The sequence below is a fragment of the Octopus sinensis genome, linkage group LG19 (assembly GCF_006345805.1).
Source record: "Octopus sinensis linkage group LG19, ASM634580v1, whole genome shotgun sequence".
Lineage (NCBI taxonomy): Eukaryota > Metazoa > Mollusca > Cephalopoda > Octopoda > Octopodidae > Octopus > Octopus sinensis.
Genome location: NC_043015.1, coordinates 25,026,912 through 25,054,324, shown reverse-complemented (window position 1 = coordinate 25,054,324; position 27,413 = coordinate 25,026,912). Strand labels below are relative to the sequence as shown.

The window sequence follows — 27,413 nt, the reverse complement described above, 5'->3', positions numbered from 1 at the left end:
ATATATATATATATAGATAGATAGGTTTAAGAGACAGAATCACCCTGAAGAAACTCAATCATCATTGAACGACATTATAGTTGTTCAATGATGATTGAGTTGCTTGAGGGTGATTCTGTCTCTTAAACCTATATGTGTGTGTGTGTGTGTGTGTGTGTGTGTCTACATATAGTATCTTTAAGAACAGTGGCACTTGAAGCACATGACATAAGGCTGTAAATAATATGCTATAGATATTGGATTGGAAAAAGCTTTTGTATAGAAAAAGTAAAACACTGCCCATGGGACTGGAATCCATATTTTCAGGGGACCTGGCATGTGTTCTATCATTAGAGTAAAGCAATCCTTCAATCCTTTGAAATTCTCCCTCCATTTTAAAAACTTTATTCTTACCAATAAGAATTGTATATTGTTGACATCATATGAGTGTTTGAGTGAACATGAAAACATTCTGACTATGGTGCATGCTGGGTATTTAAACCTGGAATGAAACATTGCTTTCCAAATTTGTCCCCAATTGATTTCTTCCTGATTAAGAGTGAAAATGTAAGAGAAAAAGAGAGCGAAAAAAAGAAGAATAGAATCTTGTTATGCAACAATATGTTGTTGTTGTTGTTGTTGGCCTGCAAGAAAAACAGCTAAGTTGACTTTGGAAGAATTCGAAAGCAGAACGAAATTTCAAGCTTGCACTACAAAGCATTTTAACCTAGACTCTATTAAGTTTCCTAATTCACTTTGTATTTGTGTGCTGGTGTGTGTGTGTGTTTATATATATATATATGTGTGTGTGTGTGTGTGTATACATATGCTGGTGTTATGTGTGCATGTGAATATATATACACATACGCACACACGTTTGAATGCAATGTATGCCAGAAGGTTTGCAAATCTAACAGAAGCCTCAAAAGACATTTTAAGATCCACAAAGACCAGAACTTATCTGCAGCTCTTGGTTGTCCAAATTGAATATGCAATCTATGTGGGTGTCTATTCAAAACATTGTCTGGTTTAAAAAGCCATATCAGACACCATGATGTTTCTAAGGTGCAAGTACAGGAGGTGGTCAAAGTCTGCATAACGAGTAGACAACTACCATATATATACATGCACACACACACACACACATATATAATTATATATATATATATATATATATATATATGGCCTGCTTGCTTAGCCAGCGGGGTGGCGTCATTCGAAGGCTAAAACAATGCGAACGCATTGTGACCAGCGATGTGTAACAACATCTGATGGTCTGGTCGGTTACGTGATTATGTGATATATATATATATATATGTACATATCTATATATACACGTATATATATATATGCATATATATATATACACGTATATATATATACATATATATATATGTATATATATATGTACATATATATATATATATATACACACACAGAACTATACGCATAGATATATACATGCATGTGAGTGTGTATGCTTTGTGTATGTAGATATAAATGTATTTTATACGTGCATATTTGTTTATATCTGAAATCGTATATTTATATATACTTGTCTATGAAATTTTGCTGTATTTACATTTTTTCTTATATATTCTACCTACTCCATCCATGGATTTCTGCAATCAGAAGATAAAACTGTTGCATTACCATTTCCTACTTCTTTTTATATCTTTTACAAAGATTCTATTTTTATTATTTCATTTAATCAAATTGAACAACATGAAATTTTTCTATTTTCGTAAATATTTTGCTTATGATCTATAACCTATACCCTATAATTTTTCCCTTTTAACGTTCACACATTACTCAAAACAAAAGTTTTCCTCAGCAACATTTCATTATTATAGAATAGTTTATTCACACAGAATTAGTTCTGCCAAAACTGAGACTGAAATTTTCATCATTCCATAAACAGTAACGATTTTTAGTTTAAGAACAACTTTGGTTTTTTCTTCACTATCAAAATCCTGAATTACCATTAAGCACATATCAGAGGCTGCACTTTGTTTATTTAAATTACATTTGTTTGTGTTTTTTCTCATATTTTCAAAAGTTGCCAATATGAAATACATACATAATTTCATTTACCAATTCTGGAAAACTTTCCCTACAAATTATGGTTATTTTTCTAACTTTAATCATTTTACTTAACTTACCACAAAGGGTTTTACTAGCTTGATTTCTAACTAAGTTGTTTATTTTTTTCCTTCAACAATAATTGAAGTATTTACCTAGAAATTGTTATTTCAGATAGGCCTTTATATCCCTTACAACTTGATTTGTGTTACAAATGTTTCTCTGAGTTTTTAGTCAGACTCCACAGCCAAATGCCAGCTGTTTTACAAATATGCATTCATTTCATGGCATTAGTGCTACTACCATGAAAATAGCACCCAGTCCACCCTTTGTAAAGTGGTTGGCATTAGTAATGGCATCTAGATTTAGAAACCATTGGAACTTAGTGCAACCCTCCAGTTCAGTAGATCTTGTCAAATTGTCCCACCCCTACCAGCATGGAAAAACAGATGTTTGATGATGATGAGGAGGAGGAATGAGAAAAGGAGGGCTAATTATTACTCATATAGTTATTTATCATCCAGTACACTCTGTACAGTGGCTGGCATCAGCATCCAGCTATAAAAACTATACCAAAGCAGACACTGAAATTCTGTCTAAGCCTCCAGCTCATTGAATTCTCTAGAATCATCTAGGAAAGACTGATGGTAGATGATGATAACTCGGATTATGATGATGATGACAATGATGATGATGTATTCGATTACTAGTGTACTTTAAATTTTTTGACAGCTTCAGGTATTGCTTTATTTTTTGTTTTACTGTGGTTTCTATAGAAGAAACTACAATTAGGTTTCCCCAAATATTTATCTTCCTTGCCATTCATATTTTCCTTTTTAAATGATTCAATGAATTTATGTTTAATCATGAAATAAATTCTCAGCAATATTGTTTGCTGTACAGTCAATTTATTTTCATCTAAATTAAATATTTTGAAATATAGAATATCAATATTTAGTACATTTTTTTACTCATTACACATACTGGTTATTATTGTGTTGCTCTCACAGGAATAGAAGTTACATTATTTTAAAATATACAATATCAATCATTTTTAAAAGTTGTTTTCAATTTCTTACCTTCCTTCATAATGTTCTAAAACCATTTTTAGCCAATATTTTATGAACAAATAACTCTTACAAGACAAATATTTTAAAACTCCTTTTGATACAGACCTACCAGAAACTGCTTCTGCTTCTAAATCCAAACTTCCATTTTTAAAGTAATTGAAATTCAAACCTTTCATTCCAAGCATCAGCTTAATAGTAATGTTATTTCACTAAATTCTTCATAATTTTCAAAATTAACAGGAACAAGGTCTGTGTATTTCAACTGGAATATGGTAACAAAAGCTAATATTCTCTACTATTTACATCATAATATCCAATTTTCTTGGAATAAATGATAATGTTAATTTATTATGTACTGTACCTTGTTCTAACTTTGGGTCTTTAGAGACAATCTTTTCAAATACTTTTCAACCATTAAAATAATCAATTTGCTCTTACAGGTGTTCTGCTTCTTGTACAATACCTTGATTTACAGTTGTTTCTTTTTCCTCCACAATGTAAATATATCTATATCTATACACACACACATATTTAAGAGGATGATTTCATAACTTCATTAAACCAAAATGTAGTTTCATTAAACTGAAGAACAAAAATAAAAATAAGACACCAGCTGGAAATGCTCAGGTGACACTGTGAGGCAAAAGGAGAAATAAATCAAAAGGTATGATAAATAAATGCTCCAGTCGGTTTTACTATTGGGTGCCCTATTGTTTCAATATATATTTATATTCGATTTTTGATAATTTGGGAATGATATAAAGTGGTTTTGACTGACTGGAGCATTTATTCATTACACCTTTCAAAATATATATATATACTTTTGCTAACAAAAAACAAAGTCTTTAGTAAGTAGGAAGGCAGATAAAACACAAATCCCTTCTGGCAGAAAGCCCTGCTCGATCTGTATCTCTGTAGGTAGAAACTCCATACCTGGTGTAAACTATGGACACATAATAGGTGTGGCAACATTAGAGGAAGGTTAACAGGGAAACTAGCTTTTGTATGTGGAAGATGCACAGGTACAATAAATACTGAAAATGTACAGGAAATAGACTCCATCAAATGCCAGGAGGGTAATCTATAGGTAGCAGATAGCTTTCATTATCGAGGTGACCAAGTCAGTAGTGGAGGTGGATGCTCCAAGAACATACCTGTGAGAATAAGATTAGGTTGGGCAAAGTTCAAAGTGCTCCTACCTCTGCTGGCAACAAAGGGCCTCTCTCTCAGAGTGAAAGCAGATTGTATGATGCCTGTGGGCTGTGACAGCTGAGGACATGTATAAACTTGAAACAAATGAAGCCTGTATGCTTTGCTGGATGTGCAATGTCAGTTTGCATGCTTGACAGAGTGTAAGCATCTTGAAAGAAAAGTGAGGCATAAGTGGCATCAGATGTGATATGCAAGAGAGATGACTGTGCTGGTATGGTCATGCGATGTGTATGGATGAGGACAGCTGTGTAAAGAAGTGCTGATCCTTAATGTGGGGGGGAACCTGTGGTAGAGGTAGACCCAGGAAGATATGGGACAAGGTGGTGAAGCATGATTTTTGAACTTTGGACTTCACAGAGGCAATGACTAGTGACACGAGGCCTTTGGAGATATGCTGTGCTTGAGAAGAACCATCAAGCCAAGTGAAATCACAGTCATGGCTGGTGCTGGCATCACATAACTGACACTCCTGCTGGTGGCATGTAAAAAGCAGCTTTTGAGTGTTGAGTCTCATGCAGGAAAAGTGGCTGATGGCAGTGGCATGTGAAGAGCTCCTTTCAAGTGTTGGGCCTCACAGAGGCAATACCCAGGACTTTTGGCATTATGTCATGCTTGAAAAGAAGATCCATCAAGCTGAGTAAAATTGCAGTCATGGTAGATACTGGTGTTATGCAAATGGTACCTGTGTTGGTGGCATATAAAAGCATCCATTACGCTCTTGGAGTGGCAAGCATTAAGAAGGGAATCCAGTCATAGAAACCATGCCAAATCAGACTGGAGTCTGGTGCAGCCTTCCAGCTTACCAGCCCTGGTTAGACTGTCCAACCCATGCCAGTACGAACAACAGACGCTAAATGATGATGATGATGATGATTTGCAATGTATTTCTGTTCCACTGCATTTTAATCCTTCATATTTGATTATTCTACACCACCCATTATAATCAGTTCGCTCCATTTTTATATGTTTTATGTGTGTTTGTAAGCTAACTCCTATTTATCCAATGCTACTGTTTCAAAATATTGAAGCCTCAATTATAACACACACACACACACACACACACACACACACACACACACGCATGCGTGCACGTGTGTGCGTGCAAATGCATCATCATCATCATCACTATTTAACCACCATTTTCCTGTATTTGACAGTTTGATAACAGCTGGCAAGCCAGAGGACTGCACCTTGCTCCAATGTTTTTTTGGCATGGTCCCTATTGCTAGATGCTCTTCCTAATGCCAACCATTCTACAGAGTGTACTGGATGCTTTTTAAGTGACACTGGTGCCAGTAGTCATCAAGTATCACTTAAGATACACTCACACATATACACACATACAAACAAATGTATATATATATATATATAAATGTGTGTGTGTGCATGTGTATATGTATGTATATTACATGTATGTGCATATCAGTGTCTTTGTAGGTATATATTCTTACATTGTAAATATTTTAAATTTCTCCATATATGTGATGTGATTGTGTGTGTGTGTGTGTGTGTGTACATTCATGCAAAAAACTGTACATACACATATATGCTGAAATACAATAATCCATATAAATTAAGAAGGAAGATCAGAAACAGTATTTAAAAAAAAAATTAACTTTTGTTTCATCTTCTTTCTTTTCCTTGCTCCAAACTATTTTGCTCTGAAATGCTCTAAATTTAAATGCATAAATATATTTAAATACATTTACATTTCGATCACGTATTTTTACTGGGAATTGTTATGGGTTTCAAACTGAAAATTAATGAAGTAACTTTGAAATATTGAAATTGTGCGATGCAGCAGAAATCATTTCATATTTGACATTACCCAGAATGCATCTAACTGCTTTAACCTACTAACACTTCCACTCGTTTTGAAATAATTATTGTTGCTGCTGTTGTTGTTCTTGTTCCTATTTCATGTGTATGTCAAATCTTTTTATTAATAGAAATGAGGCATAAAATACTTAATACATGAATAAAAGATAGAATTGAAACCAAATGGAATACATTTCATAATTGCAATATATTCCATTCTAGCGATTGACGTTCTTTTATGTCAATAGATGTCAAGAATGGTAAGATGACATATGTACAAGAAATCATATTATCTATGCTAAATCTATTTTGATTACATACAGCCATTTAAGATTTTTGTTTCCCATCCGCATCATTTTAGGTTCAATCTCACTGAAGGACACCTAGGGGCTTATTAGAAACTTGAGTGTACATTTAAAAGACTGAAAGAGAAAGATGTCGATTTAAAAAAAAAATATGTGTGTGAGTTTACGTCCCCTTGTCTTGGCCTCATGCATTTGTGATAAACAGGTGTAGCCATTGTGCAAATGGTGCTGTTTGCATCCAATTCCATTCTTCAATCGAAACTTGTCTGGTCATGAGGGAAAGAATATTACTTGGAAACAGTCAAGGCTTATTGTCCATAGGAGTCTGAGGGAGACTCTCTTCCTTTTCACCATTGTTTCTTTTCTAATTCACACCCACTTCACTGCCATTTCTTTCCCTTTCTCTCTCTGTCTTCCCTTCATTGTTTCCTTTTCTCCTTTCTCATTCCACAATCTCCCAAACCTATTCTTTTCAATCTTTACATCATTCCACTTGGCATAACTATGTCTCTTACATCACTAAATACACGTCCCTTGCTTGTGTCTCTCTTCCATCAAATATCACATTGTAATAGTAAAGAAAAGGTTACAGATGTATATATACACACACACACAACGAAGGTTTTTGGCTACATATATGTGTATGTCTAGTGGCGTATGATTTTAAATATGCTGTCTGAGATACACCAGCTCATTGTGTATGTATGTATGTATGTATGTATGTATGTATGTATGTATGTATGTATGTTTATATACAAGTGTAAGTACATAGGCACATGTTTGTATGAGTGTGTGTGTGTGTGTATGAATAAATAACTACAGAGAAAAAGAGATTGGTATAGACTGACAGACAGACAGATAGATAGATGTAAAAATAGATAGATAGGTTGAGAGATGACGGAAATTCAAGTAGAAACTAATATACTGTCAAAGTAATTTAAAAGAAAAAAACATTCATTGATCAAAACAGTTTTAAATAAGACCAAGGTTGTTATTGGCTGCAGAACAGATGCTCCACCATTCATTAAAAGCCATGTTTCATTCATTCGCTTATTCAGTTATTCTCATATTCAGTTATTCACTCTTTCAGCCATTCAAGTAATGTTTTATTGCAACCTCAACATGCATGTTTTATGTTCTATTACCAAATGCTATTTATCTAATGGCATGGCTTGATGGGGAGCCATTGCAGATGCAGTGGAAATTAAGTGTCAATGACCTTGTTAAGTGCATGACAATGAAGTTAATAAAGTATCATAAATCAAGCAGAGATACTAACGTGGAAAAGAAACGTTGAAGGATGATGATGATGATGATGGATATAAAATATAAACCAACAGGTGAAATTTAATCAGCAATGATGCCATTATGGCATATAGAATGTCAATGTTAGGATCATACGAAAATAACAGAAGACTTTGACACTTCCTTGAGTATAATATTTTTCCAAAATTAAACAAGAGTGAATATAATGGTTTAAGTCACATCTGCAAAGCTATCCCAAGGAGAATTGCAGAGGATATTTTATGTATGCAATGTCTGTTATAACTTCTGGTTTGTTATAACATGGAGGAGGAAAAATTTGAACACAACGATATCACATGCATGTGTGTGTGTATGTGTAAAATATGAGAAATAAGCATCAGAGAAACTTTCCCTTGTACTGAAACTGCAGTGGCTACTCCTCAGGTGCATTGTAAGCTCTTCTGAATCTTTCACAGTTTTGGAAACCTTTCTGTATCATCAGCCGGTATCACAGGATCAAAGGCTTTTCACCCCTCAGGCTGTATATTTCACCTGTCTGGTTTAGCAAGGACCAAATTACTTTTCACTTGTGGAAAGGTTTCATTTGCAGCCCCTTATCAACCATAACCACCTTGAGCTAGTTTCAGCAGCCATTCCTATCTCCTTGGTAGTTTTCTTCAGTTGTCTGGGTTACAGACTAATCTTCGGCAAGGAATAGCGCACCAATCAGTCTGGCAAATTGTTGCAGTTGACTTTAAAAGATACATATACACACACACATGCACATGCGCATATACTTACACACACATAGACTCTTTACTCTTATCAACAGTGAACACATATTGCTCTGGCTTGGTCATGGGTCACCAGAGTTGAGGAACAACCAACAGAGTGAGTTTTCTTTGACTAATAATTTCTTAGCTTATGGTAATGAGCTGAAATCTTTCCGATATTTACCCAATGAGCCACGAATAAATGGTACATGACCTCTTGCTCTTTTCTGCATTGAACCAGAGCTTATAATATCTAATAGCTTTTGCTCGAAAATCTTAGCAATTAATTCATAATTTTGATTCACGGTGTTATTTCACCATTTTCCAATCAATGTAGGACATCTTTCTTGTTTTGTACTTCATACAATAGCCTGTCCTCCTGATACTGACCGATCAATTATATTGTGAAGATTACATGTTGCAGTTAAAATAACAGGAATAATAATTTATAGTTGCTAGTTTGTAGAATGGTTGGAGCTCTGCCTTATATTTAGCATTGCAATTGACTGGCAAGCATTAGGTTTATTGTTTAATTTATGGCCATCAGAATGTTGCAGATTTTTAAATCTCAAATTGGTATGTAGAATGTCTAATATTCTCGACATCATTTAAATATCCCTGTTCAACGTTGGAATGGGCTAGAGGCTTTGAAATGATCCAACGGATCCAAGGACTACATTGTGATTTAGTATCTACGTCGACATTACTTCTACACCAGGATGCACTTCGTTATGTCAACCACTTTCCTTCATGTATTGGATGCTTTACTTCATTCCTGCAGCACTAGTGAGGTCACCATTAGTGTGGATGAATGTCATGTTAAATCTTGTTGTCTAATTCCAAGTTGACAATTAATTTACTTGATTCAATTACCTTAATAATGCTTATTTCTTAAGTTGGCACAATGCCATAAATTTAGTGGTTAGGGACATCACAGTTCATTATGACATCCCCAATTTATTATTAGTGCATTGTTCTGCTGACACCAGAAAAACCAAACCCCAAAGCAGACCTCAATGAAATTTCAACTCAAAATATAAAAGCTTGTATTGAAATACTCACTTAACAATTCTGCTAATACACAGCCCCTGATTGCATAGATATAATCTGAATTTTCTAGGCAGAATGGTGAGTGTAACAAGAATTAGTAGAACTTATCATTTGTCTCATCAATTTACTGAAATTCAGTAAATGATTGAGATTCAAATATCTTTCAAGTTAACCATCAGCCTAATTTGAAATCAATACAGAATGGAACATTAATAAATACTGGTTACAAATTTTGGCACAAGGCCAGCAATTTCGGGGAGGGTGTAAATCAATTTAATTGACCCTAGAATTTAACTGGTTCTTATTTTATTGACCCTGAAAGGATGACCGGCTAAGTCCACCTTGGTGGAATTTGAACTCAGAACGTAAAGACAGATGATAGGACACTAAGCCTTTTGCCTGGTATGCTAATGGTTCAGCCAGCTTGTTGCCTTTCAGGAATATTAATAAATATTGTGATGATAAAGTGACAACACAGCTTGTTGTACACAGGCTTATGACAACCTGACAAAAAGCAGTCAAAAAGTATTTTATGACAAAGTCCATCTTTCCATCTAAAGTAAGACATCATATTGACATGAGAGTTTGTTTTTAATCATATTTATCTATTAAGATATTAAATCAAATCTTCCGATCATGGTCTACAGTAACAAAATATATGCATTAAGTAATATATGTCTAGAAAATAAGATGGGAAGGACATGGATTGAAAGTTGTTGATCATTCTAGTTGAGCTGGGCTGATACAGGGCTAAATATCAACCACAAAATATATTGGACAGAGGAGTCATACATATACAAAAAAAGGGTTGTTGTGACTGGAACATCTTTGATCATAGGTCTGAGACTAGCTTGTTTTGTGTAGTAACTGGCAACAAATATAGCAAAAAATAAAAACAAAAGCTACAAAAATAACTACAACTATAACAGGCAAACGAAAATACAGTGATTCATCGCGTCAGATATTCTAAATATTACTGCCATTTTCTCACCATTTTCCCAAAGGAATATACACACAAAATGGTGCTTCTCAAAAAGTCAAAAGAAGCTTTTAGTTTGTAGAAAACCATTAATTTTTTTCTTCATATTCTGAATAATGTAATATAATTATATAAATATTGGAGTAATTATCTAAGGTTGAATAGCTTTTTATTAATGTCTGAAGGCGGGTGTATATATATTATTTTTAATCATCTGTATGTTTGTAAGTTCCTTAAGTTCTGATAAATTCATATGCCATGGAGAAAAGAAGAACCTGTCAGAAGATTTGAAGCAGAATGAAACAAATAGTATTTGAGCTCAGGAACTATACTATCATCATCACCATCATCATCATCATCATAATCATCGTCTTAATGTCCATTTTTCCATACTTGCATGAGTTAGAGGGAATTTGTTGTGGCAGATTTTTCTATCATCAAGAGCTCTTTTAGTCACCAAACATCACTTGTTTCAAAGCAAGGTACTATTTCTCAACGACCAGATGTGTATTTTATGCAAGACTGAAAGGAAATGATGCCACTCATATGATTGTGACACTCATTTACAGCTATCATACAAAGTTAAAACTAGAAAAATGGATGTAAAAACAAAATCATATATTGGTTCCTTCTCTGGGAAAGAACCTTGTTGCAAACAACACTTCTTCTCACTTCATGAAACAGTAATTCTAAACACTGCTCATTCATTTTGTTTTTAAAATATATTACTTAACACTATAATAAATTTAGTGTTGATTAGTCAATTAACTTATTTGTTGAGATTGACATTTTTGCCTAAAACATACGACAAACAAGCTCTTGTAATCTATTAATAATCACATCTGCTCAGCATATATCTAATTAAAACTTAGTTTCTATTCAAGTTCTTTTTGCTTTTCTCTAACTTATTTACCATTTCATTTGCTTCTTTGATATTAAATTTTTCTGCTTATGTGTTAATCTATTAATTCTCATTTCAGAAACGAGTTGCTCACTGAGAAATATGAGGAGATGAAAGAAAAGCTGGACATTGTTACGAAATCATCAATGTCAGCAAAAGAGGCTGCCGACCAACTTGAGATATTACTTTTAAAAGAAGAGAAAGACAAAGAGAAACTCGAAGCAGACCTCCGAGAGTTACGGTCATTGAAATATCGAAAGGAACAAGAATTAAAAGCTAATCAAGATGACTTGAAAGTTCTTGAAATGAAAGCAAATGTAAGACATATATTTTGAATATTTTCAGATTTATTTTGACTTGTATATTTTGATAAGGAGTTCTTGCATGTTTCCAGGAATTACAACTGTGTTTCATGGTCTGCTACCACAACAGCTCCTTTATAGGATCCAGTTAGCTGAAGACATCATCAGTTAAGGTGAGACAGTGTCACGTGACAACTTGCTAGGGCTGCCTGCTGTAGCCTTGCAGCAGGTATTTAAAGGGAAAAATTTGACAAGTCAGTCAGTCACCAGCTGACACTCGCTGACGATACATCGAAAAGGCCAGGGAACAGAAGAAAGAAGACATGCACCAAACACCAGAGCTGAAGACACCGTGCATGTCTTCTTTCTTCTGTTCCCTGGCCTCTTCAATGTATCTACAGTGAGTGTCAGCCGGTGACTGACTGACTTGTCAAATTTTTCCCTTTAAATACCTGCTGCAAGGCTCCAGCAGGCAGCCCCAGCAAGTTGTCATGTGACACTGTCTCACCTTAACTGACCAGTGAAGGCACATAGTTTTAGCCCGCGTTTTTTCTAAACGACCGCCATCTGTCAGTCGGCGAAGCTGATTCAGTCAGCTTGTCTCACCTAATGATGTTATTTCCCGTCGGCGTGTTTATGACTTTCAAGCCATTTTCGGTCTACCCGCTTCAGCCATATATAGAAGCTGGCTTTTTCGACCGCCTCCTGTACTCCCCTTATTTGTTTACGCAGCTCGGGGCTAGAAAAAACAAATCTTCTTTTGAAAAGCATTGTCATTTTCAATGAAGCTCCTAGCCCCCACTGCCAGGTGATAATATTCAACATTCCATCCCTGTTCTCTGCATTCTTCGATTAGCTTTTCATACCTCTCCTCCTTTTGTTCCTCTGCATTGCCGATGTTCTCTTCCCAAGGTACTGTCAGTTCTAGTAAAATTCCCATTCTCCGGTCTCTGTTCCATAGAATTAAATCCAGTCTTTTTGTTGTTTTTATTAGTGGAAATATTACTTGTCTTTCCAAGTCCATGGCTACCTCCCAGTATCCCTTCCATCTTCCGTCTATCTCGTATACTTTACTTGTAGTCCTGGTTTTATAACCTTTTTCCCTCCTTGTGGAAGTATACTTTCCTGTGCTTTTCTACTTTTGGGTACTCTCCCCTATTGGACCTCTCGATCTTCTCCTTGAGTGCTGCGCTTATGACGCCGAGGACTTGATCATGCCGCCATGTATATCTTTCAAGTGCTAGTCTGCAACTTGACAGAACATGTCTAACCGTCGCTTTCTCTCCGTATCTACACACCTTTAGTTGTTTTTATGTTCCACCGCACTAAGTTTGCCGGTGAGGGTAGAATGTCGAAGGTAGACTTGATCAGGAAGGATGTTCTTGCTTGTTCTGAAGCCCAAAGTTCCTTCCATGATATTCTGCGGTTGATCGCATATTCCTCCAATCTCAGGCACTGCCCCTGTTGACTGCATTGCACCAAATGTATATTTTGCCTTTTTCTTCTTTCTCCTTTCTCACTTCGTATACCACTGCCTCTTTCATCTCTTTTACACTGCTCTCGCAAAATGGCCTGAAATTTTGCGACCCTAGGCCGGTTCTAACTTCTTGTGTCGCTCCAACTATATCTGCGTGCCTTAGTTTTCCGATCACCCTGTTTACTGCCTCTTCCGCCTTCCATTTCCTCCCTGTTCGTACCTTTGGAGGGTTTTCCCGGATGCTCTGATGTTTTGAATACCTTAGCATCATTCTGTCCTTGCCTTTCCTGCCTTATATTCTTCGGCGATTGATGCTATTGGTAGTTGCAGCATGGGTTTTCCATATAGTGCAGTTGTATTCAATGGTTTCGGCAGACCAAGTCATTTTCTGATAAACACACTGCATCTTTGTTCCATCCTTTCTACTCTACTCGAGGCTATTTCGTACATTTGCAATGGCCACAATATTCTTGGGTACAGCCCAAATTGCAGTATCCAACACTTGAATTTTCCTGGCAGCATTGTTCTGTCAATTGCCTTTAATCCTTGTTCTATTAACTCGTGTGTTTCTTTCCCTTGCTTCTTATCATTTAATATATCTCTATACCATCTGCCGAGACTCTTTACTAGTTGTTCTTTCACCGTTGGTATGTCTTCACTTCCTATCCTGAATTTCACTTCTTCTTGCCTTCCTTTCACGAAAGCCATACTTCGAGATATTTTGGCTTTGAATTTCATCCTTGCCCATCCTATCAGTTCATGCAACCGCTCTATCGTTCCCTCTGCTGCTTCTGTACTTTCCGATAATATAGTTACGTTGTCCATAAAAGCCCTTAATGGTGTCTTTGTAACAGCTTTCTCACAGTTTGTAGATCTGAGTAGCATTTCCATGACTAGCACGAATAAGATGACTGATATCGTGCATCCGACTGCAATACCTATGTCAAGCCGTTGCCACTCCGTTGTGAACTTTCCTGCTGTAAATCTCCTCCTCAGGTTGTCGTAGTATGACATGAGCATTCGTTGAACATCTTTTGGAATCCAAAAGAAGTCCATCGCTGTTCTTATTATTGTGCGCGGAACAGATCCATAAGCATTGGCAAGATCTAGCCAAACAATATACAGGTTTTTCTTCATTTGTTTTGCACAGGTGATGGCTTCCCAGATGGAAAATACGTGTTCTATGCACTCATGGATTCCGGGGATTCCTGCTTTTTGGATTGCTTCATTAACATATCCGTTATGCTGTACGAATCTTATGATTCGTCTAGCAATTATTCCAAACATGATTTTCCCGTCCGTATTTAGTAGTGAAATTGGTCTAAATTGACCTAATGTTTTTGCCTTTTTTTCTTTAGGTAGATAGATACCTTCGGCTATACACCATCGCTCCGCTACATCTTTCTTCTTCTACATTTCTTTATCAGTGCAAGCAGCTGCAAGCATAATTTTGGGCAATATTTATATACCTTGTAGCTCACTCCATCGTTCCTTGGTGCACTTTTTGCTCTTGCTTTCCTTATGAACTCATCTATTTCTTTCCGTTTGATGTCGCCCAAATCAAATGGTACTCTTGGTTCAGATGGTTTCTTCAGTCTGTGCATTTCAGTCCGAGTCGCTGTATGTCTCTTTCAGATGTTGTTCGAGCTCTTCTTTCATGCAATCCAATTTTCCGCTTTTACTTTCCGTAAATAGATGTTTCGCATATTGATAAGGATTGTTCACAAAGCTACGATAGTTTTTTTCTCTCTCCTTTCTTCTGCTCCTCCTTCTTTGTTTTCTTAGCAGATCTCGATGCCTCTTTTTTTATCTCTTCATATATCTCTTCTCTTTCCTCCTCCTTTGCATCCCTCCCTGTTGTTCTGAGTTTTTTCTTCTCTTCTCGAATCTTTGCGATCCATCTTTCTCTCCTCGATGGTCTGCTCTTTGCCATTGAGTCTACCTTCCCTGTTGTTTCCAGTCCAAATCTTTTTTCTCCCTCCTGGTAGATTGTATTAGACAGGTTTTCGAGCTTTTGTTCGTCGTTGCCTTTGGATTTGGTGGTCATTCTTGCTACCTCGTCGTCAAATTTTCGCTGCGTCATTTGCTTTCGGCCACTTAACCTTTGTTCTCTTCACGCCTATCAGTCTTTTTGACTGTTCCAATTCAACTGTGGAATGAACCTCGCTATGGTTATTTTCCAGGGGGTTCTGGCCACGTCTTATGGTTTATCAACCCACGTTGTTGAATTACTTTCTTCTGACATACCTTCCCCTGGTGGATTCTCAGCCCGATGTAACTAGCAAGCACTTTTCCGCAGCAGCTGAACTCCTCATCTACCATTCCTATACCGTTTCCTTTCTCATTGTCCATTTCCGGTCCAAGTCCATTTCGTTTTTTTCCGTCCCTATTTGATCCTTTATTCTCCCCCCGTGGTCCGGGATCATGGGGCCATGATTACCCATGTTTTTCGTTGCAATTTTTCCCCCGATCGGGCTGCAAGCCTATTTGATCCTTTGTTACGCTGTCGTACTGTCAAGTGTCTCTCTGCTTTGTCATCCCTCTTTCTGGATTGTCAGCAAGTCTTTCCCTGCAGTCAGTATCTGAGCAATTACAACCGTGTTTCGTGGTCTGCTACCACAACAGCTCCTTTATAGGATCCAGTTAGCTCAAGACATCATCAGAAGGAACCACGTCCGGTTTTAGCCCCTACTCCTCTACCGTTTTGACGTGGCGGGGCCCCCCCTTTCGGAAGTGTCTTCAGCTCTGGTATTGGGTGCATGTCTTCTTTCTTCTGTTCCCTGGCCTCTTCGATGTATAGAATTATTTTAAAGTCAGGGAGATGGGATCAAATGGCTTTTAATAGAGAAATGCATTTGAATGTTGTTAACAGGAGTCTTTTACTGAAATTTTTCATTGGGTTCTGATGAGAGACAATGTCAACCCAAGTAGATACTTGTTGCAGAAACATCAGTCAGGTCAAAGAGAAAACTATGAACCTCAATGCTTTGAGCCAAGATCTCCATCAATTTCTTCAAAATACAATCCTTTCTGAGTAAGGTTGCTTTTGCAATGGTTTTCCTCCTTCCATCCACACAGACACATCCACCTTTCTCTATATATATATATATGTGTGTGTGTATGTATATGTGGACATGTGTCTATACACACACTCTCACACACACACATATTTATATCTGTGGATACACTCTTGCACATGCACATATCATGTAAATCCATACATAAACAAAATCCTGCATGAACACCTTAACTCAGGATACATTCTTCATACACTTATGTAATACATTTAAATAAATTTACAGATGCAGTTATAAATAATTAAACGTAATTATTTTCCTTAATCATGACTTTTGTGTGCAGGGTTGGTGCAGTTTCATGGGTGTTAGTAATTTGAATCAAAAGTTTTGATTAATGGCTGTTTGCACATCTAATGCAGGGTGTTCAAAATGTCTCTCTGCAGTAAGCATTTTATTGCAAAATAAATATTTATAAGATGGTATAAGACTACAAAAGAATATATTAGACTTTACAAGACTTTAAAAAACTCCAGAAGACGTGTTGAAAGTGTCATCCTTCATTTTCAATACATAAAATTTAATTTCTTTTTTACTGTGATGTGAGCACTTCCTAGGCTAATTTCCATTTCCTGTGACAATTTGCGTAAGGACTTCGATGGGCTTGCCAATAGATTATGAGAAATATTGGAGAGTGTTTCATCTGAAAGAACAGTAGGCCTACCACTTCTTGCTGAGCCTGTGTTTCTAAATTTTCTTATCACATCCTGCACATTGTCACAATGTGGAATAACAGTATTTGGAAAAGTTTCACTGAACTTCTGTTTCACAGTATCTGTGTATTTGTTTCCAGCTTGAAACACCCATGCAACTAAGAACGTACATTCTTTGATGGTTAGCATGTGGACATACTGAAGGGTACACAATGACCAAGGGACAATGGCTGACACCCGGCCACCCACACAGTGAGAGCCAAGTTGCACATGCTCAGGATGAAAAAAAGATTCATTGCAGAGAGAAATTTTGAACAAAAGTTAAATCTTCCATCTTTAAATTATCACCCCCACACACACCCATATCAGGTCAGTCTACCCTTAAATAAAAAGTAGCCCATCTACCCTACAGTCATCAACAGCCCAGCTTTGGGCAAAAGTCAGAGTTGACTGTCAACTTGTGATATAATGAACATATCTATACTGTTTATAGATGAATAAATGTTTGTAGTCCTTCCGTCAAGTCGACATATCTCGTAGATGTCGAAATGATTGTGGAGGGACATGAAAGGCAGTAGTTTGTTCATAAGAACAATGCACCACTTGGTCTGTGAACTAAAACCATGATCTCACAATCGTCAATGCTACCCTCTAACCAATGGGCCATGCACTTATCAGTTAGGCTGTTTCGCTCACACACACACACACACACAAATTGCCATTAAACAGATGTTGTGGAAACTAACTTTTGTTGACATAAGTATACTTTATCTGAATTTTATAGACTCAAGAGTTATTATGTTTTATAATATGTAGGCAACCAGAATGTTAATTACGGTTGAATAATGTAAACTTTTTTTCATAGGCACAGGAGTGGCTGTTTGATAAGAAGCTTGCTTCCCAACCACATGGTTCATGGTTCTGTCCCCTGTGTGGTAACTTGGGCAGGTGCCTTCAACTGTAGCCTCAGGCTGACCAAAGCCTTGTGAGTGGATTTAGTAGACAGAAACTGAAACAAGCCCATCCCATATATATATATATATATATGTTTGTGTGTCTGTGTTTGTTCCCCCACAATCGCTTGACAATCGATGCTGGTGTGCTTACATCCCTGTAACTTAGCTGTTCAACACCAGAGATCAATAAAACAAGTACTATGCTTAAAAAGAATAAGTCCTAGGATTGATTTCTTTGATTAAAGGCTGTGCTCCAGCATGGCTGCACTCAAATGACTGAAACAAGTAAAAGAATAAAAGAATATTAATGACTTCCTGTCATGGGATTGGAAACTGTGAGATAACTTGTAAGCAACTGTCAGATGCAATCACATTTTCTAAACTTGCATTGCATATGATACAAATCTGAAAATTCAGGGATACATATTAATGCTTTAATATGTGGAGATTTTCAGAAAGATGTAAATGGCATTATTGAAGTCAAGACTATAACATAGCAACTGGTCAGGCTAATGCTGAACAGATAATATGCCAGGCTCTGAAATTTGTGAATAAAATAACAGGGAGTAGGGGAAATTTCTGTTTCTCTGCAGCAAAGAATTAGAAATGGTGACTGAATATTCCACTGAAGTAATTGGTTCTGGGTCTGTTGAAAGTAAAGACAATTATGTGTTTATTGTATTAGATTCCCCCATCCTCATGCAATACCTGTTAGAATGCCTTCAGGTTGTTACTGGTTGATAAAAACCAATTCGACATCATGTGACTTGAATTGACAAATGAGAAAGAACTTTATACATCAGTTAAAGGTAATCAATGTTCATTAGAATGCTTGGCTAATTTGATTAATGTTCATGAGTACTCTTGCAAATTTGATCTTAGTATCTGAAAAAACCCGACATATTTTGTATAAGGAAAACATAGAGTAAAGCAGGTTTAAGCCACCAATACTTAATACAGATACACGCACCTCCGATGGTATGTATGTGTGTGTGGGTATGTTTACATATATATATATGCATATGTATTGATGTGCATGTATGCTTATGAGTATTTTTGAGTAAATAAGTGTATATATACAATTTAAATATCTGTTAGTTTTAGTAAATACATGCAGATATTAACTCAATGTATAATGATCGCATTTCTCAAGATTCTTCATGCTGTGAAGCAATCATGAAATGGGCTTTACCACTCTACCTGTGCCATCTACCTTCGTCAGTCGTAAGACCACACACAGTCAGGCAGGAAATAGCTCTTTTGCAATTGCTTTCAACAAATTATTGTAATTTCGATTAATTACATTTGCTACACGGCATTTGACATAACATGTTATGTGCATGTAAACATTATCTTTCATTAACTTAAAGTTCAATCTGAAACGGACAGCCTCCCTGGACCAATGATAATTACAAGCACATTCTCAATTATATCTATACACTATGTGTTGAAAAATGAGAGAGAGAGGTTGAATTTCTCTCATTGATGGAGGACCACAACAGGAAAGAGTATATTGTGCAAGGAGCATACAAAAGATTCATCACCATTGTTTCATTGTTATTTTTCTACATTTGGAATGGGTCAGAAAGAAATGTTTGAGGCAGATTTTTCTAGAGCTGGAAGCTGCTCCCATTGCCAAATCACATTTGTTTCTAAGTAATGTTTTCCCCATGGCTGGATCAGTTGTCATGGAGATGAACAACACCAATTTACATGTTGTTGACACTCATTTACAACAAATGTGCAATTTGAAAATGAAGAAACACGCTCACACATGCACACACATGTACACATATACGTGTCCACATATGCGTACACTCACAAAGGCCTGTATTACGAACCTCTTTCAATTACTGTCTTTCAAAACCAGTTATAAAGCTTTGGTCAGATCTTGTCCCTTTCAGCATAAAACAGATCGAATATTTGGCCTGGATAAGGCTGTATTAAATATTAAAGGCTTAAACAAGAAAATTGTATCTAAGAACCAGAGGCAATGTTAGGAGGGTTGATAACAAGAGGGTTTAAGAAAATCAGAACACATCAACCAAATCTTGCAATAAGTTCTTCCATCAGAGGATATGTGTTTTGTTTTTTTTTATTAGTTTGGTATTGTAGAGAATAAATCCAAAACATAAGGTTGGAAATGAGTTTACTTATTCAATTTCAAATGCTTAGTAGCAGTTCCTCAACATATACACACATACGCATGTACACACACATGTAGGCACACACATACACACACATACACAGACACGCACACATACACAGACATGCACACATGCATGCATGTACACGCACACATACACATACACATGCACACACACATACACACACACACACACACACACACACACACATCAGTATATAATCAGTTTATACTTTCCAATTACCTGTTGTAAAGTCTTCAATACCAGTTGCCTTGGTAAAATGACTGTTCAGTTTCTAATAGATTTCCATAGCTGCAAGGAACCAAGGCCATAACAACTGCAGCCAATATCTACCTGACCTACATGCCACTTAGGAATGTTACCAATCAAATTCTGCTCCTAATTACTCATTCATTTTCTTTTATCTTCCTTTCTCTTTTTTCTTTGTTCCATGTCTCTGAATAAGTAGATTCACTTTCTTAGTTTCATATCATCATCATCATCATTATTATTACTATTGGTATTTTTTGGAGCTACAAGTTATTAATCATATTCATATTTGCCAAAACATCAGGCATGTGCCATGAGTAAAGACTCTGGTGAGACTGTTGATAGGAAGAAGGTGGAATTCTAGCAACAAAGAGATTTATTGCTGTTAGGAAACATAAAAAAGTTTTGACAATACAATACACATACATACATATATGTGTGTGTGCGTATGTGTGTGTGTCTGTGTGTATATATATATATATATATATATATATATATATATATATAATATATATATATATATATATATATTATATATATATATATATATATATATATATTTAGTTGAAATTTATAGAATAACAAAAGATGAAGACAGGTGTATATATATATATGTATATATATATATACACACACATATATTTATATATATGTATATATATATTCATGCATATATGCATAAGCGTATGTATGTATGTTTATGTATATATATATTCATACATATATGTATATGTATATATGTGTGTGTATACATATATATATATATGAAAGTATGTATATCTATGTGTGTCTGTGTATTTTACTTCTTTTACTTGTTTCAGTCATTTGACTGTGACCATGCTGGAGCACCATCTTCAACGGTTTTAAGTCAATCAATTTGTTCCCAGGACTTATTCTTTGTAAGCCTACTACTTATTCTTTCTGTTCGTTTTGTTGAACAGCTAAGTTACAGGGATATAAACACACCAACACCAGTTGTCAAGCAGTGAAGGAGGGACAAAGACACACACACACACACGCACACATGTTTGTCAAGTAAATGTGGCGGTCCTATAGAAGATGGTGCTACTGTTGTTTCTAACCCCAGGAAGTCTTCTCCAGCAGGTCAATGACACATTAGTATTTGTGAGGGAGGTCATGGCTCCCATTTCTAGCCTTACATGGTACACACAAACCTGAGTTTCTGGGTGTTTACCCATCTTCAGTGTGTTAATCTCTGGCCAGTGATGAAGAACTCATTTCACTCGCAAAATACTATATCCTTTTCCTAGTGACCCAATGTCGCTGATCCCATAAAAGAGAGAGATAAGTTATATTGAATCTCCGAGCAAGAGATAAACAGTATATATATATATATGCATGACAAACTTCTTTCAGATTCTGTCTACCAAATCCACTCACAAGGCTTTGGTCAACCTAAGGCTACAGTAGAAGACACTTGCCCAAGGTGTTACACAGTGCCATGCAGTGCTACTGAAACTGGAACCATATGGTTTGGAAGCAAGCTTCTTACCATACAGCTATTTTATTTTGTAATCTGTAGCTTGTACTCTATGTTAACATCTATCTCAAGCTTAACCTTTTTGTTTACCTTACTACATATGTATGTATGTATGTATGTATGTATGTATGTATGTATGTATGTATGTATATATGTATGTATGTCTGTCTGTATGTATGCGTGTATGTATGTATGTATGTATGTATGTGTGTGTGTGTATGTGTGTGTGTATGTATGTATGTATGTATGTATGTATGTATGTCATTATTCAGTTTTTTCTCAAGATTTCTTGCCAATAGAGAAAGAGCCGGTTTCTAACCTAGATCCAAGGCTCCTTCATTGGAATTTCAACTTCAACAACAGGGTATTTTTGTATGTATGTATGTGCAGATTTGTATGTTTTATGTATGTATTCTCAAGCATATAGTTGCTCATATATATATTTAAATGATAAACTTCTGGAAAGTTTTACAGATTTTTACAGTTCCAGTAATGGATTGGATCTGTAATCTTTGATTTTTAACTTTCTCATTTCTGGTTTTGAGAAGCCTAATTTCTCAAAATTGGTATTTAGACAGTGTGTTACATATCCCAGGGCTCCGATAATTACAGATATAAACCTGAACTTGTAATCTGAATTGAGTAACTGCAGATTTCTCAAAAGTTCAGCATAGGGGTTCTCTTTTTCACTGATCTTCAAATTTATATGTTAACATCTGCTGGGCAGCTAATTTTCACAACAGTGCACAGATTTTTTTCTATCCCGTATTGGATCATCCCGCAAATAATGCATTTTTTTTTTCAATTGTATGAACTAAAAGTTGGAGAGGGACAGGATAAACTACCTGCATCAACTTGCTATAAACACAGGCAATTATTTTACCTTGTCATTATTCTTAGTGCAAGTTTGAAGAGTGCAGTTTGATTTTAACAATTATTTTTTGAAAGCTATAATGGAAGTGACAAAGGAGCATATTCAGCATATTTTGCCTTATGAGTTCAATATACCTCCCACAATCAGAAGTGTGAGGTATATGAAAGCAGTATATGGGGATTGGACAATAAGTTTAAGCTAGTGACAAAAGTTGTTTCAGAAATTCTGAACTAGAAACTAGAGCCTAGAAGACAAGCCTTATCCTAGAAGATCTGTAGAGCTCGACGAGGATGTCCTGCAAATCTGGTGGAACAAAATGCCATCATAACTGTTGAGGAACTAGCAGAGAAGCTTGGATTTGGTCATTCAACCATTCATTGACACCTGCATGCCATCAGAAAAGTCAGCAAATTGGGTCAATGAGTTCCTCACAAACTTTCTGAGTCTAATCAGGTGCAGAGAGTGAATGTGTGCTCTTCTTTGCTGTCACGTCTCACGAATGAATCTTCTTTAGACTGAATAGTGATTGGTGATGAGAAATGGGTTCTCTATAAAATGTTAAGTACTGAAGACAGTGGGTAGGGAAAAAAAAAACACCAGCACCCCAGAGTAAAGAAGGTCTTCACCCACGTAAGATGTTATTTCTTTGTTGGGATATGGAAGGTTTAAATTTTAAATTTTTAAACCCAAACCAAATGATAACTAGAAAAGCACTCAGAGAGTGCAGTCCCTGCCAAGCAGCTCATTTCCTCCCTTACACACACATGCTGAAAATCGCCCAATTTCCCAAACCAACATTGGCAAAAACATAACCTCCTTGGCAGGGGTAAAAAAAAATAACACAGCCATATGATTTTAAGAAAAAACCCTTTAAAAACAGGAATCATCTGAAGCAGTTCACAATGGCCAACACCATCAGCAGCATTGTCATTGCTTCCACTTCAACCATATACACCACCATCAATGTTATCATGGTGGTTACTTTGACAGTCACTTTTGCCACCACAACTAGTATAACCACTGCAATACCACCATCACACAACTATCACTATCATCAACACCACTATTACCACCATCACCTCAGCACCACACATCACACTGCTCCTGTCGCCATTATAACCACCAATACTATTTTATCCTCCTTCCATACTTATCTCGACCATCATCATCATCAACACTGTCTCTAAACAGCAACGCCACCATAGGTTATGTGGAAATGATATTTTTTCAAGGGAAGTAATCAAAGAACATAACATTGTAATACTTCATGTAAAGTAAATATAACAAATGAAAAATCCGTCAAGAATCCATAAAAATTCCCTGATCACTACCAAAATTTTTCCTGCAAGTTTCATCAAATACCGTTCACAACTTTTTGAGTTATTTTGCACACAGATGGACAGATGGACAAACCAAAGCCAAGGAAAACATAACCTCCTTCCTTGGTGGAGGTAACAAAGAAAATCTACTGTGAGCAGCTTGAGTGGTTTAAGTTGGTGCTAGAAGGAAAACAACCATCTTTGATTTCAAGATGTATTCTTTCATCAGGATAATGCTCAGCCACATACAGCAAGGATGACATTCCAAAGGCTGGAGCAGTTTGAATGGGAAACGATGCCCCACCCACCATATTCGCCGGACATTGCCCCATCTCACTGTCATTTATTCTGCAATCTTCAAAATCATTTTGACAAAAAATTATGAATTTGGTAGATAAAGTCAGAACCTTACTGGAGGAGTATTTTTCATCATGGACATGTGAACTTTGGAAGCAGGGCCTTGCAAATCTACCAGATAGATAGAAGGGTATTGTAGAAAATGAAGGAGAGTATGTTTTAAATTAAAAAAGAACTTTGTTTAGCTAAATTTTGAAACATAAAGCAAATATAAAAAATCTGCTTTATTTATAGGACAACCCAATATGTATGTATGTATGTATGTATGTATGTATGTATGTATGTATGTATGTATGTATGTATGTATGTATGTATACACACACACAAACACATACACACACACATATATATATGTATATATACACAAATGTATTTATGTATGTATTTATATAAAATGATGAGGTGTCTCAGTTGTTGAAGATAAGATTGGGCAATTATTTTGCAGATGATGCTTGCTGAAGCAGAAACACATGTCAATAGCTGTCCTCTTGTTTTTAACAATGACAGCCTGTCTTATGCCTAATGACGTGTCAATTTCAGGGAAATCTTAATTCTAGTGATTATATCTCCTTCTTATTTGGACTTGATGCCTTCTACTACTGAGTGATTGGTCTAAACCATCTTTGGATAGCTGGAAACGGAAGAAGAAATGAAAACGGGAAAGAATCCAAGTGAGAGAAGTTAATTGGTATTGTTCAGTATATTTGGTTACAGTTTGACTGGAAATTTGATGTAGAATCAAATGGGTGATATTTGGTGAGAGAGCAGATGAGAAGGCAGGCATTATAGCCGTTAACTTTTTCTCTTCTGTTGAGCATCAAAATAATAGCATAATCTGTGAACTCATCTAATTTGTATGTGTATATACATATATGTGTATATATATATATATATATATATTATATATATATATAAAAACACACATACACACATATATATATATAAATATATATAAACACATATATATAAACACATATACATATATATATAGCATGTGTGTGTATAAGGATGTACACTCTATGTGCAATCAGAACTATAAGTATTCTCGTTAAAATATCAATTTATCCTATATTTGCACCGTGTTTCAATTGTTAATCCAATCTCTTGAGTAGAATAATGACAAAAATAGTTGATAGTACATAGCAGTAATTTAAATACATGGTGTTTTGCTGTATTATTAGTCATGAGATGGTGAAGCTCTTACTTAACAACAACTGCTGCTGTTGCTGCTGCCATTGCTGCTGCTGCTATTCAAACATCCAATCTTCCAGACACATCATCTATGTTTTCTTTTTGACTACATAATGTAATTTTCATTCACTCATTAGTATCGATATTTATTATTATTATTATTATTATTATTATTATTATTATTATTATTATTATTATTATTATTATTGTTATTATTATTCCTGCTGCTTGATATTTTCTTGGTAATGCCAAACAATTTGTTTTGTTTAATGAAGAAGCAGATATTAGTTTTGTTTTGTTTTGATATCATGAAATATTTTTCTGTATTTTATAATAACATTGAATTCTATAAAATTTGTGAATGAAACCCAAGAGAACCTTCAATATTAAAGAATTTTTACGTTCTTTTTTGTTTGGTCTGTGTGATTGTTATATTTATTATTATCATTATTATTGTTGTTCTTGTTGTGGTTATTGTTATAAGTGGTAGTAGTAGCAGTAATAGTAGTATTGTTTAATAGTAATAATGTTGATATTCTTAATATTACAACACTATTTATAATCCTTTGTACTATAGTTACAAGACGTGAAATAATAATAATAATAATAATAATAATAATAATAATAATAATAATAATAATAATAATAATAATAATACCTTACCTTAGTTTATGAAAGACAGGTGTTTCCAAAGAAACTCTGGTTGTAACAGTGAAATTGAAGCTGGACCTTTAAGAGAAGGCCTCTCACTCAGCAGTGGTTCAGTAAAGACACAGAGGGAACACAGATGTTATCCTAAGACAGCATCAGTAGGTAACAGAGTAAGGAGGAAGAAGTAGACTAGTGAAGAAAACAGGATAGTGATGCAGCTACTTAGAAAGCGAACCTAATAGAAGGGGCTATAGAAAACGGATATTAACACTTTGTGTAGAGAAGGGTATGTTTAAAGTGACTGAACAGAGATTAGGTGATCAAGCTAATACTATTGGGAGAAGAAAGTGGATGACAGAAATGAAGGTAGACGAGATCACAAGAGAACTGGAAAAGACAAGCAACAGCATAAGAGATACAGCTCAAACCAAAGGAGAACCTAAAGGAAAAAATAATAAAAGTGCTACCAGTAATGAAGGGACAACTGGCACCATTGACTTAAGTGATTTAAAGGAGGAAGATCAGATTTTAAAAGAGTTGCAGGAAGTAATGAGTAAAGAAGTAAGAAAAAAATGACATCAACAGAAGGAAGCTACAAGAAATGACTAAAACTGTAAGACAAGATTTGAGTAGAATAGAAGCCTGGAAAACGAACAAGTTAGGAAGCACAAGATGCAAATCTCTCCTCGAGGAAAGATATTTAGTCAAAGAGAAAGGATTTGGGACAGTAATAGAAGAGTTGAAATAGCGTATCATAGCAGTAGCAGGCAAGTTCTCCAGATATCAGGAAAGAATAGATCAATATAAACAGAATAGACTATTTGAGACAGATCAGAGTAGATTTTATTACCAAATAAATAGTGGAGAACTAAGTACTGAAGATGAGAAACCTAATGTAGATGAAGCTAGAAAATTTTGGAGTAATATTTGGGAAAAGCCAGTCAATCATAATGGAGATACAGTATGGTTAAAGAAAGTGAAGGAAGAAATAGTGAGTGAGAAGCAGCCAGATCTAAGATTAATTAGTGCATTAATGAGTAAAGTGTTGGGAAAAAATGCTGAATTGGAAGGGCTCAGGACCAGATTTAGTTCAAGGTTACTGGCTAAAGAAATTCAATAGTTTACATCGGATGCTGAGGGAACAACTTCAGGTTTTCTTTAATGGTGGAATAATAGCAGATTTGATTACTAGAGGGAGAATAATACTCCTTATGAAAGATAAGAGCA

At 35.6% G+C, this 27,413-nt stretch overlaps 1 protein-coding gene across 1 annotated transcript in view; it reads left to right on the top strand.

The window, feature by feature from the left end:
• Nucleotides 1-27,413, top strand: part of LOC115222188 (coiled-coil domain-containing protein 39-like) — a 1,476,917-nt gene that overhangs the window by 503,359 nt on the left and 946,145 nt on the right. The window contains exon 9 of the mRNA XM_029792337.2: nucleotides 11,494-11,731. Coding sequence (XP_029648197.1) covers nucleotides 11,494-11,731 — 238 coding nt within the window. The remainder of the gene's footprint in view (nucleotides 1-11,493; nucleotides 11,732-27,413) is intronic.